Raw genomic sequence first — 14326 nt, 5'->3', positions numbered from 1 at the left:
GAAATTTAATCATGAGACCAGAGGGGGAATTAACCGATAGAATTGAATCTTAGGAAGATTATTTTTTTTCTTATTGCCATATACCTGTTAATTTGTTAGATTTCTTGGGCCTCAATTAACACTTTCCAAATTGCTCAAATGTAGTATCATTGAAATAGCTTATATTTATAGGACAATTAGCTTTATAGAATATATTACATTATTGTTATTGAATTTGGTTTTACTTTTAAATGTGAAATCAACTGATTTACATTTACAATTAAGCCAAAATTCAGCGGATATAAATTAAAAGCACTGCAGAGTCATTTAATCTTATTCTGTATTAGAAATATTGATGCATTGGACATTTAACAGCAAGTATTTTTGACAACCCTGCAGACTGAATTTTATTTGTTTTTGAGATACAAAGAGTGCTGGCCCTCTCCAATTATCAGTTAAATAGTAAGAAATTTACATAAATGCATTGTTGTTTGTAGCTGAGTGTTTGCTGTTGTGTGTCTGGCTCTCATGGCAGATGGCCTCCCTGCAGCAGCAGCAGAACGCTCTGATGAGGAAAGTAAAGAGGACTCTTCCCAGCCCCCCTCCAGAGGAAGCTCCGCTCCCCATTGTTACTCCAGCACAAATGTACAGCTCCCCTGGCATGCCTCAGAGGGTGCTTCCAAGACCAGCCCAAGGAGTCACCAAGGCAGGTCTGTTAAGCGAATTAAAAGCAGTGGAGCAAGAGTCATCAAAGCTACGCAAACAGCAGGCTGAACTGGAGGAAGAAGAAAAAGAGATTGATGCCAAGCTACGGTATTTGGAGCTGGGCATCACTCAGCGTAAGGAGACCATGGTGAAGGAGAGGGAGAGGAGAGAGTTAGCATATCTGCGATGTATGGGTGATCCTCGAGACTACATGTCAGACAGTGAGCTTAATAACCTCAGGATGGGTGCGGGAACTGGAACATATGATGGTAATGGTTTACTCACAAGACCTAGTACTGCACCACTCAGTCAGTTTACTAATGATCTCAATGCAACATCCCAGTATCCCTCAACCTCATCTTATATGCCCTATCCATACCCTCAAACTCAACCATCTACACATCAGCCTAGTTCTACTTACCAGCCAATAGGTTTCCAAACTCCTCAATACCCTTCATCTTCTGCACCTCAGCCTGGAACATTCCAGCCTCATCCTCCAACAGTCCCTGGGTACCAGAACCAGGGAACTTATTCCTCCCGCATGTATGGCCAATCGTCCTATCAAACTGACTTCACCATGCAGCAGCATGGTCACCAGGGCTTTCATTCACCTGGTCAGCCTATGCCAGGACAGAGCCTTCCTTATCCTAGTCACAGTTCTTACCAGCCTGGACTCACCTACCAGCCGCAAGCAGAAATTCTTACTGTACATCAAAGACCGAGGCAAACTTCTTTGGCTGAACTTGAACAAAAACTCCCTACAAATTATGAAGTTATTAACAACCCAGCAGTTTCAGTGGCCACTTCTGCTCCAGATACCAACTTTGGACCAGCTTATAGTAATGCATATGGACAATATCGCCCCCCTGAGCCTGGACTAACTCACTCTGTGGACAGTCCCACCTCTGCATACACTTCAGATGGTCTTTACACATCCAACCTAGAGCAGAATATTCCAAGGAATTATGTGATGATTGATGACATCAGTGAGTTGACAAAAGACAACACTGGTCAGCCCACTGATGCTCTTGGTCATCCTGTGGGAGGGCGGTATCGTAGTGAGAATGGCTCTGCACGAGCAACTGGATATGAGGAGCCTGTTGATGCTTATGGAAGACCTACAGGTTCAGCTGGTTACCAAAGCACAGTTGACAGTCGAACCAGCACCACAGTGAGTGGAGGCTCATCTTACTACTATGATGACTATAAGCATTCTTCTCGCTCTGGTGGCCACAAAATTTCCTCCAAAAATCTTGCTCCTGCTGTAGTCTCCTCTAAACGAAGTAAGCACAGAAAACAGGGAATGGAGCAGAAGATTTCTAAATTCTCACCTATTGAGGAAGCTAGGGACGTGGAGTCAGACCTTGCTTCTTACACAATGACAACATCAACTGCAGGCACCTGTCCAGTAGGGTCAAGATCTAAGAAGCTTCAAGATGATGTCACCTACGGCATGAAGAAAAATGCATATGATCAACAAAAATATTATGCCACGAGTCATGAGGGTCTTGAAGAGGATGACCGTATGTACAGCTCCGGGAGGTCAAGATCTACAGGTTATGGTATGGATAAGATTTCCTCCAGAGACACAACAGGCCACCGCAGCAAATCCTATGAGAGAGATGCTATGGAGCGATCTCACCGAAGTAGCCGCAGTGGACGCCCACCAATGCGAACTCAGAATTCAGAAGAGGAGAGCCCACTTAGTCCTGTAGGGAAGCCCGTAGGTATGGGAAGAAGTTCTGCAATGTCAGAGGCCCACGATGTGAGAAACCAGTATGGTTCCAGCCATTCGTTGCCAGATGTGCAAGATCACCACAAGAAGGACCTTCCCAGAAGTCACGTCTATAAACCAGATGATCCTTATCTCGTAGACGACATGCACTGTGCTGTTTCTGATAGCGAAGGTAACTGGTGCTGAATTAATTCTTCTGTGATTTTTTTTTATCACCCTTCAGGTGTGATGAAAAGACTGCATGTGAACTCTGAAGGAGAACTCAGTTTTTTTGTTCTCTTGTCTCTTTGTTGTCTTATTCATATGGAAAGCCAAAATATTTTGAACATAAGTTTTGCGTGCATGGCTTTTAAGTTTTTGGTGAGTTGTGGTCTGCTTTTTTTCTGTTTTTATATTTAAATTTTTTGTTGGAATCTGCATGGCTCTGGGCTGTGGAGCATGTTTTCTCACTTCCACATGAATCTGCATGCTACTCCAGACCCCATATTAAAGCAATTAATTGATAATATGTGTATTGCTTTTCAAAAAGCCTATCATTTGGGTCAAGAGGAGACTGATTGGTTTGAGAAACCACGGGATGCCCGCTCTGATCGCTCAAGACATCATGGGAGCGGAGGTCACTCTTCCACAGGAAGACGCAGTAAACATACTTACCACGACTATGATGAGCCTCCAGAGGAATATAGTCAACAGGATGAGTACAACCAGCGTCACCCTTCCTCTTCGTCACGGGACCACCGACATCATGGCAGCAGCTCTGGCAGACACAGTTCCTCTCGTCACACATCAGAGGACCCCAAGTCTTCACGCTCTTCCAGGACACACCCCAAAGACCCATCTGGTCGCACTGATAGCAGGACCTCCTCATCCACTCAAAGAAGGAGTGCTACAGACTCTCGGTCTGCCCATGATAGCCCACGCAACTCAGGAGACTTCTCTCGTGAGCCATTCTCTGGTCATCACCATGGCTCTGGGGGACGGAGTCAGAGAGCTCAAGGTGACCGCACAACGGGCAGGAGACAAGACCCTTCTAAGCCACAGAACCAGCAGCCACCCCAGGGCAACACAGGGCAGCAACGATCAGGGGGTCAGGGGCAGACTGGAAGACATTCGGGTTCTGAACAACTTGATGGTAGCCAACAGGCTCAGCAGCAGCAGCATCAACAACAGAGTGTGCAACAACAGCAGCAGCCGCCACAGCACGGTCAGACTCCACAGAGTAACCAACCAGTTACAAACACTGGAAGTGGACCGGCGCAGCAGCAGCAGCAGCAGCAGCAGCAGCAGCAGCAGCATGCCAAACCTGGACAAGTTGCATCACAGGGACGCCAACCAGGAGTGGGGTCTGCAGCAGGGCAGCCAGCAACAGTGGTAATTAGATCTGGTTTTACTTTACCTGCATCAAATAATTTGCTTCTTTTGTTGTGATATTTTTTTCAGAAACAGCTTTGGAAAACATTAAGACCATTGCAGAAAACAAATTTAGTTTTAGATTTGGCAGTATGTATTTTTTTTTAAATGTACACTTTCATTTCATTTTACAGTTTACTAACAATATTTATTTTGAGACTTTAGTTGCAAAAAACTAAATAAACCTCAGTTACTGTGACAAACAGATCCAGAAGTGAATATTTCTGTACACTTTTTTGCACTGTTGTTATACAAGAAAAAAAGCAATCTTTATTGGAAATTAATTATGGTAGGTATATTCTACCCTAACTCATGTTTTTATTTTAAGAAATTACATTGTTATATTATTATTAACTAATCCCAAATTTTCAAGAACAAAAAAAAAAACACCAAAATATTTTTATGTCTACTTAACGTTCTGCAGGGAAAAATGGATGCCACCCCTATTGCTCCTAGTCCAGGCATGAAACCTGCAGCAGGAATCACAGCACCACCTCAGCCTACCAAAGTAGCCACACCACCGCTAACTGGCATCGGTAAGGTTGAATCCTTCTTTTTTTCCAAAGAAAAGACGTTTTACTTGTTGTGTATACTTTTTCACACAACAAGATAATTAGTCATTAGTTATTGCACTCTCTAAATTACCTTTCAAATTTTATAAAATATTCACTTATATGCATCCTTTTTATGTGTGTTATTAAACAGCTGTGATCTGAGGTGATGTATAGAAGAAAAGTTATTTTTGAAATAATTCCTTTTATATATTTTTTGCCGTGATTCATTTTACAGAGAAAGGTCATGACTGCAAGGAGGAAAGATATCAACAACTATCATAAAAATAGTCATTGCTCTGCTGTTTATCCATCTCAGAAGGGTTATTGGAACACTATTTGAGTGAAGTACGTTTAAGGCAGTTGTAAATCTATCGAAGAGTGGTAGTCGCAGCAGGTTTCCCTCAAGCTCAGACCATCAAGTGCTCAGAGAAATTGCAAAAAAATGTATGAACTCCATCTCAGACTATATAAGCTTCAGTTAGCATTTTAAATGTTGCAGTTCACATCAATATGGCTTGCTTCGAAGGTGTACTGGGAGATTAAATAATACAGCAGTAAACTTGCTTTTGCAATGTTGCATTTTAATGAATTGCAGGACCTCCAGAACGTCTTCCATTATATGACGCCAAACTTTGTATTCCAAAGGAAAGATTTCTGGCAATAATGAACAATACCACATTAAAAAAAACCACTTCATTTCTCAATAATAAAGTTGAGTTTGCTGCAAAAAAGGCTTAATCATCTTCAAAGCATACTAAATCCTAAATGCTCACCAGTTTTTCTTTGTTAGTTTTCTTTAATGTGTCAGCAAATTAACATAACTTAAAACCACAGTGTAGGGTTGGAAATCGTTTTGCTATATTTCCAGGCTCCAAGGCAGCTCCTGTTGGAATCGGTAGCAAGCCTGTAGGCATAGGAAGCGCTGCAGCCGGACAGCCCCCAGGTCCTGAAGGGGAAAATGTTCTAACCAAAATCCTGCAGGGAGGGGCAGCCGAGCAGGCAGGAAAACTGGGAGATGGTATGATTATTTCTTTTAACTTTTAAAACTAATCTTTTAATATTCCAAGAGCAAAAACACAAGTTTTTTTGCACGTAGTTCTGTAAAGTATGTACTTCTAAGTCTATGTTGTCAATCTGGCAGCTCTCTCTGGCCTTGGGAAAAAGTTCACCTCATTCTGGTGAAGTTCTGGGAGGCAAGTAAGTACATTGCAGCTTTGTTCTCATACAAGTTGATCACAATGTACACTTTAAATACCTTTAGATTTTTTTCAGTGCCTTGGAAAAGATTCTAGACCTCTTGAACTTCTTAACATGTTCTCATGTTATAACCACAAACTTGAATGTATTTTATTTAGAGAAAAAGTTAAAACTTAAATGCATACTGTAGTTTTTATTTTTGTCATAGATGAATATTTAAAAAGTGTGACTGGCATTGGACTCTAAAACCTTTAAATAAAAGTGCAACGTACCATTGAAACTGATCTTGAGTCCACTTATGTCTGATTTCACATCAGTATAAATTCATCTGTTCAATGAAAGCCTCCAAGGTTTGTCGATAGCATAGTTGAGATGAAACAATAACAGCAAGCTTGTATTCCCTGTTATCTCCTTGTTAGTTCTTGTATTATTTTTTCAGTAAAACTTGCGCCAACTATTTCTTGCCTCGATCTACTTGCATTTGGGTCCAGCCTTAAACTAAAATATTAACACAGGAGAGAGTGTTCTGAATTTAAATGCACGACACATTCATAAAATTTTTATTTTTGTAAAAAATGCTGAAAACCATCTTTTCCTTCCGATTTTACAATCATGTGGTACTCTGTTGCTACAACACATAAAATCTCAAAAAACTACATAGATGTTTCTTATTGTATCAAAACAAAACATGCAAGTGATTGGAAAAAAAAGTATTAAGTGAAGCATAAATCTCCTATGAGATGCCAAACATTGCAGTGAACATAATGTGTGATATTCATGTGGAATAATGATATATTGATTTATTGATTCACTGTGTTTTTTTCTCTCTTAGAGAACACAAATACAATAAGATGGACTGGTTTCTTTGTGCTGGAAAACCTACGACACCATCTTAAATATATTTTAAATCCGACATGAAAAAGAAGAATGATCCTTAATGCATCAGTCAGTATGGGTGTTTTTATTATTCTTATTTTGTTCCTCATACCATTAAGCAGGTGAAAACATGATGCTGCAGAAAATACTTTGCAAATTTAAAATTGTATTTAATTTATGCAAAATTGAACAATGGACTGAAAAAAATGGTGAATATTGATACTTTTATCTTTTTTCCTTTAATCAAAATTAAGTTGTTTAATCTGGTTCTCCAAAAAAAAAGAATAAAAAAAATCATGTGACATTTGGATTAAGAGCTTAGCGCTTTATCGTATGTGTATTTACATAGATTAGCATAGTTTGTCTGCATAATGAGAAGGCTCAGGTGAAGTGATGACTCATTAAAACTGTGACTCTCTGCACCTTTCCCTCACCCCAAATTACCAAACAGAGCTGGAATCAAAGGATGCCTTGTCAGCACTGAATTCCCCAGACACGGGCTCCAGATTGAAGTGAATTAAACAAGGGGATCGCTTTGTCAGCAAGCTGTTACAAGATATGAGAGGAGGACTGAGGAGGCCTGAAAGTAAGTGGCGGATTTGAAAGAGCTGTGGAGATGTCTGAGACCTCATTACAACAATGTTAAGTTGCTAAAAGATACCTGCAGATGTTTCTGAGCGTGCATGAAGATATTTCTGCATTCCCCAACACAGATTTACTTAGATTTTTTTATGGTTTCTATGAGGAGTTTAGAGTTATATTACGTCTAGAAAATAAAGTTACGCTCTGTTTGGAACTTTGGCTGCAGAGTGGAAAGGCCAAAGCCTGAAGAGAGTGAGTCAGCAGCGTCTCACTCTGCACACCTGCAATAACCTGGACCAAGCAAAGCGGGCTGGAATCAGCCTCAGAAAGCTAAACACGTCTTGGCTTTAATGTCAATACACGCAAAGGCACAATCTAGAGAATGCATGGCTTCTTTGAATCATGACACATGGTACGCATCATTCATTACATAGTAGATTGAACAATTTCTGCTCTGCTGAGCAGAGCTGCAGACGTGCAGATAAAGCTAATTCAAATTCTCTGTGTTTAGCTTTTATCAAAACACGTCTCGTGCATTTTGTATATGAAGCCAATGCTGAGTCAGTTGAGAATCTTATTTGGCTTCACTTTTGTCAATTAAGATTAAAATCAACAATCATAGTTGACACAAGTAGTGTATTGTGTGGAGAACTATGTTTGAGTCGAAGCATGGCTTTTCCAAGGCCCAAAGCAGGGGTCATTTACAAAATTTGGGACAATGTTTTGAGCCAAAATTTTGCTCTTCTGTTTTATCCACTTTAGTTAAAAATGTGGGCCGACTCTGTCTTTGTTGCCCCTTCTAAATAAAAGCATCCAATAGCATGGTGCCACCACCATGTTGCTAGATTTTCACAGCTGAATTTATGTGAAAATTACATAACCCAAGTAATTATTCATAGCTGACTTCTGTAATAAGTTCATTTTGCTGGATTTTATCTGGTATCAGAGCAAAATGATATAAATAAAAACTGATGCACTTTTCAGAATGTTTTTGTAAAAATTATGGAAACCATGTGTCATTTTCCTGCTGCATTACAAGTATGTCCTTCTTGGTTTACCAAATAAAAAAAAACATAGTTATAATAAATAAATTAATTAAAATTTTTATAAACCAAATCAAGTGCTATGGATGAGCTTCGCAATGGACTTCCTTTATCAATCATTCTGATTTTGAGTTGTCATATGTGTACCAAGATTAATCTCAATATAATGCCAAACGTCCAAAACCCTCTTACTGACTGTCTGCTAATTTTTTTTGAGGATTTCACCTTAGAATTTGAGAGTCGTTTATACCACATTCTGAAATTTTAACTAGACAGAATTTTTCTTAAATTTGAGACTGTCATAATTGTTTAGAAAGGAGCTTTTTTTTTTTTTTTTGTCTGTTTATTTTTTTTCCCCTGCACCAGAATTAGCTACTGGCTAATATCAACTTGTTTTTATTTGATCAAGCTGAATATTTTATTGAACTGTGCATGCACCATTAATAATTCAGTAGTGCATTGGGTGAAGATGAGGTTCACTGCCCCAATTCATCTAGAAATAATTTTAATCATATAAATATTAGTTTAATCACATTCCAAAATAAGAAAACTCTAATTTATGTTTTTTTTCTGTGCTAGCAGTTTATTTATTACAGCCAACATTCACATTCCAGTTATTTTTGATTTGCTTTTTTATTTTATTTCAGGTGAGTAATAAGGAAGTGGTGAAGTTCTGGGAGAAAGCAGCGCTTCTTTCTTCATTTCTTTCATCCTGCAGAGGAATGCTCCAGCCTGGACTCTGTGAGAAAGCAGTACAATCTTCACTAACAGAAGCAAGAGTAGGGGTATATTGGACAAACTGTCCATGCATGTCGCCTCTGATTCAGCTCAGCAAAAAGGAGCCTCACAGCGCCCTCTGCAGAGTTTTAATTGTAACACCACTCGCCTCTGAAGAATGTAGGTTGCACAAGGACTCTAGATTCTATTTTGATGCTTTGGGAGCATTCTAAAAAATATAAAAATAAAAAAAGATTGTATTGCGTAGGTTTTCCTCGTCTCAAAGGAACCAGTCTTACCCGACAATGACAACATGTACCCGGAAACGACAAAGCTTTTGACAGCAACAACAAACCAACTTGGAGATTCCTTCAAAACCCTGGAAATGCTTCTCCACAGTACATTCCAGTATAGGGAGCTTGAGTCATTCTCTGAATGTGTTTTTAATTTATCGTCTCTTCGTTACTGTGTCTACAGAATGCGTTGTGTAAATGTGGACACAAGAATGCACGCACAAATGGAGAAAAAAAAGAAAAAAATTTGGAAGAAATAAGCCCATATCAGTTGTTTTTTTCACCACTTATATAAGATGCCGCTACTCATTAGGTGTTGGTTTTTTTAAAGGAAGGGACTTACTACCAGCGTGCCCATACGTGTGAGGATCACACAGATGAGAGGACCAAATGAAAGAGTGGCCACGGCTCTTTATCAGCCATTGCTAAGCCATCTTTATGGACATCCTTTTTTATTGATTGGTCTCATCTTTTGTTTATTATTTTTTTCTTGTTCTTTTGCCTGATAATGAATGGAAGAGCCTTATTCACTTATGTTTTTACTTGTATACCTCATGTTTTAAGATGTCCATATCATTATGAATTTCTTTTTACACTGTATACTATTGTATGTATATAAAACAAATCAGAGATCTATGATGTAAATTGTCATTTGTGTATTTAATGAGTCACTCTCCTGTGAATTTCTTTTTTTTTTGTTGTTGCTATGTGTTTTCTTTTTTTGTAAAAGTTTATATTTTCACTTTGTATATGTTTGATTCTGTTATTGCATCAAATAATTTGCTTCTTGATTTTTAAAAGCAATAGCATGCAGCAAAAGGTATATAGCACAATGGTATAAATGTTTTTTTTTTTCTCAATCAGTGACGGGGAATATGAAACAAAAATCAGTAATAAAAATCTGTCAGAGGGTTTACAGCCACAGCACCACATGTACAGACATGCATGATAACGTTTGGATGCGTAAGAGCATGCAGAAAGGCCGGCACACTATATATATATTTGTCTGTTACAAGCTCATACATACACCTAACACTTTGGAATCCCAGTTCCACTTCAGAGCCAAGGCTAATTGAGTTTTCACCAAATAGACTTGTTGACCTCCTGCTGATTAATGAGGTTACCAATCCACTAACAAGCTGGGCCCACTGCCTCTGTTTCTGCAAGACACACACAGAACAACACAGACACAGGAGAGGACAAAAAGCAATTATCAAAGTCAAACGTTCTATGCAATGACTCATTTTGAAACGTGGAAGTGACTCACTCTAAAGCAGTTTAGCACCGTCGCTGTACTCACAACAAAACAGAATCATGGACAAAAAAAAAGGTATAAAAAAATAAATAAGTGAAATGAAATGTTTTTACCTGGAATCTTGTCTGTATGAATTTGAATACTGAGTATTGATCTAGACTTGTTTTTATTTTCGTGGCATGTTCTTAACCCTCCTCACTCTCCCTAAAAAATGGGGAATGGCGGGGACCTGTTGCCAAAGGGTAAACTTGTGTCGATTGTCAGTTTTATGAATGTCCACCATCATGTTGCTTTTGAAGCATGGGGTTTTGCTTGGCTTCATCTGGATGTTGTTTATGTTTTTTTTTTTTGTTTTGTATGTTTTGTTTTTGTAATCCCTCATTCAGTCGTCGTGCATTTTGGCTGACCTGTTTGGCTTGCAGTGACTGTCTGTGCTGCTATGAACCTGTACTGCAGATGGTCCAGCACTTCTCATCAATTCGTGTCAGTGTACATATTGGGTGTCAGTGTAACCTGTGGGGTGAATGGAATGTTTATATTGGATATACGTCATTGTTGACTCAACCCACACAGCAGCCAAGCCATTTGAAAAGTGCATGATTAGATTGAACGTCATAGTCGAAATAATAATAAAAAAAAAGAGAAGTCAAGCATGATTTTAAGAAGGTTTGCCTCACAAACCTTGACTCTAACCAGCCAATGATGATAATATCGGTGAGTTGAAACGTTCAGCCAGTCGTTCGCAAATCAGGGCATGTCATTTGGAAAGCACAAGCCTGACTGGTGGAGCTCAGCGGAGTGCAGAAACAGAGGTTGCGTAACTGCGCCTCTGTTAAGATGTGCGGCAGAACAAAGCGGAGGTGCAGTGTGGTCGATACGAGATGAAAACAGCCTTCAGTGCAGCCACGCGGATAAGCAGGGCAGGGAGGCAGACGGACACATTCTCACATTCCTTACTGTAAATACAACCTCATTCCTCTGTACAGCTTTTCAGTTTGGAGTACGGCTGTCATGTGCATCCCCATGCCGTATTTGCTGCCAACTTTTGTGCATAAAAAATATTTATTATGACAACGATAATGATGATGAAACTAATAATAATGATGATGATTATTATTATTGCATAAGCCTAGTGTATGTGACTGACTTGTACTGACTCTTTACAACAGTGGAACAAAACTCGTGCACATATCCACCCATCCAGTGTGTGTAGAGTTTCTCTACGTATCGTATCAAGAAGCCTTTGTCAGGCTGACAGAAGGTTATCAGTTTTGATGGATATGATCTCCGAGGTGAGACGAGGGAAAAAAAAAAAAGAAATCTGGAAAATGTCATTCACTGTTGTAAGTGCAATGGGCAAAATGTCAGTCGTGTATCCATTGTGAAACCCTTGTGTTCTATTCAGTGTATTCCTGTAAACAGATAGAGTACATTTTGGTGCATCATGTCAAGTAATGTGAAAATATTGACCCTGCAATTTCCAAACGGAGAAACGAATAAAAAGAAAAAAGTTTATTGTGTCGACTGTGTGCAGACTCTATGTCAAGGTGGGTGTGTGTGGTTCACGCTTGGTTGTAGCAAGGTAAGTTTTGCTCAAGGCTTACTGCTGATGCAGAAGAGAGATCAAGAATAAGACCTCGACAGCAATGAGACTGTTCGGATAAGAGAAGGCTTTGCTTGCAGAGGTGGCGATGATTTATCCTAGTGTGGGTGGTAGAGAGAGCGAGAAGTGTGAAGAGCCATGCTTGGCAATGCACTGGGAGAGATGGAGGTGTGAGGATGATTCTGTGCAAGAAAGAGAAAACAAACTCTTCCATCTGTTGCTTGTGGATTTGTAAATGCAAAATACAGAAGAGGGCTATTACTATGTTGTTTTTCTTGTGGAAACTACCTATTTGAAGTTGTTCACCTTTTATAACTGCCACTGCAAACTTTGGTGTGGGCAATTGCTTAATGGAAATGTTGCCACTCAATTCTTTAAATCAGAAATGTTGGGCATGCTGATGTATTCATCCCCCTTTTGCTCCGAGTCATAAACCTTCATAAGTCACCTAATTAGTAAGCTTTAGTTCACTTTTATTATTTCAGGAAATACTACATTTAGATTTAAAATCCCTCTTCAGTAGGGTCAAAGAAAAGGTTTAATATATCATTTTTAATATTGTCAAATAGAATCAAGGTTTGGGGTAAACCATAAAAATATCTCCATATTTCCATGTCCTCAAAACACATTCTGCAGCTAATTCCAGGAGGATGGAGCTGCAAATGAATGAATGCCTCTTTCTATCATCAGTCCAGACCTTTGGGATTGTGAGAATGTAGACAGACAATACGAGAGCACAGACTTTGACATCACATCATCTTTTTGTTGACATGGATTATGAGTCAACAATTGCTATATAAATTTTTTAGTAAATAGAGTCTACCTGTGTCCATGGTTAGGGCCTGAAGAGAATATCAGGACATGTAGTCATGCACTCCATAAATCTGGCCCTCATGAAAAAGAGGCAAGAATTTTTTTTTTTGCTGAGCCATTTGCACTCCAGTTAACAGTCTGCTCAACCCATGAAAGGGGTGCAAGAAAGTGCTCTGGTCAAATAAAACCCAGGGTGAAACTCTTATGGTGAAACATGGTGGTGACAGCATCATGATATGAAGATGCCTTTTTTTTTTCGATGCAGAAGGGGAAGATGGATGGAGTCAAACACTGACTTAAAGGTTTAAAGAACCCAGTTAGGAGCCAGGAAGAGCTGGGTGGAGCTTCATCTTCAGGACAACAACCTTAAAGAATACTTGAAACCTTGATGAGAGATTTTAAAGGCACCAACCCATCAGAAAGCAAACAGACAACTGTTAACCCTCCTGCTCCCGTAAATGGATTATTACTATCAAATCTTTGCTGCTGCTATGTTTGATATTCCATTCATGAGAAATTAATGCAAAACTTGATTAAGCTGGGTTCATCTTTTGTTTGCAGTATTTCAGCTTCTGGTGTATATTTGGTCTACGGAGTCACCCTATGGGTGTACAAACAATTTTTACAGCACTTATTCTATTTTATTTTTTCTTTGTTCTTCATCTTTAAAATATTTCTCAATTTTTGGGCACAATCACTTTCATACATGAGTTTATCTGCCTACATAAAATCCAGTTATATAAACTGTCAGTCAGAAGACTTTATGCATTAAGGATTCATATTAGCATTATTTTCTGTTTGTTGCTCCTTACCTGATGTTCCAGTGCTGATATTGTATCAACTCTAGCAAGCTTTAAATATATTATTACACTTTTGATAGAAAAACAAATTGGCTTGACTATAAGAACAGGACTTTTGAGATGCTTTGTGTGGCCAGCAATCCCATCTGCAGAAGAAGACTGCCCTCTACTGGACAAGAACAGAACTGAAGGCACAAAGTCAAAAGAATTTCGTGCAAGTTCCAAATGTAGGATAATTAAAAATATTTCTAAAATAATTATGTGCTGATGGTACACATAATAAGACAAGGAGAAATTGAAATTGTTAATAGCATTATGTCAGCAGCTTTCACCCACAGAGCACTCTGACCTTCCAGTTGCACGGCTGCCAACAGCAAAACGCTCCAGCAGATCATCACCACAGCCCAGAAGATTACCTGCTGTCCCTGCTTTCAATAGAAGAACTGTCCAACCTGGACGTCATCTCTTTGAGCCTTTTTCATTTGGTACAAAACAAATAAAACCAAAACAAAAATACGAAAGAACGTTTCTACCCTAAACCCATAAGTGCACAAAACTGTGTGAACTATGGAGCAACTATATAGTGTATTTATTGGATTCCTAAGTGTTTAATATTTTAGTTCCTGCTGTTTTCACTGTTTTGTTTTGTTCTATGCACCTTGAGTTCTGCGTATAAATTTTGTTGTACTTTGGTTGTGTTCATTTGTGCTTTTTAAAAAGCTTTTTCCTGACGTTTTATGCTAGTTTGATTGATCTATTCTACA

General features: G+C 39.0%; 1 protein-coding gene across 3 annotated transcripts in view; it reads left to right on the top strand.

The window, feature by feature from the left end:
- The window catches only part of bsnb (bassoon (presynaptic cytomatrix protein) b), an 83926-nt gene extending 72060 nt beyond the window's left edge, over positions 1-11866 (top strand). For 2 of the 3 annotated variants that reach the window (XM_055027214.1, XM_055027212.1), the window contains exons 6-13: positions 515-2591; positions 2949-3790; positions 4254-4365; positions 5252-5401; positions 5525-5580; positions 6413-6525; positions 6908-7042; positions 8729-11866. In XM_055027214.1, the coding sequence (XP_054883189.1) occupies positions 515-2591; positions 2949-3790; positions 4254-4365; positions 5252-5401; positions 5525-5565 (3222 nt within the window). In that variant the 3' untranslated portion in view covers positions 5566-5580; positions 6413-6525; positions 6908-7042; positions 8729-11866. Of the gene's footprint in view, positions 1-514; positions 2592-2948; positions 3791-4253; positions 4366-5251; positions 5402-5524; positions 5581-6412; positions 6530-6907; positions 7043-8728 lie in introns of all 3 variants that reach the window. The other variant, XM_055027213.1, reaches the window with a different exon arrangement.
- The last annotated feature ends 2460 nt before the right edge of the window (positions 11867-14326 follow it).

The sequence above is a fragment of the Poeciliopsis prolifica genome, unplaced genomic scaffold (assembly GCF_027474105.1).
Source record: "Poeciliopsis prolifica strain line A6 unplaced genomic scaffold, Auburn_PproV2 SCAFFOLD003, whole genome shotgun sequence".
Classification (NCBI taxonomy): Eukaryota; Metazoa; Chordata; class Actinopteri; order Cyprinodontiformes; family Poeciliidae; genus Poeciliopsis; species Poeciliopsis prolifica.
This window is presented reverse-complemented; position numbering and strand designations above follow the sequence as displayed.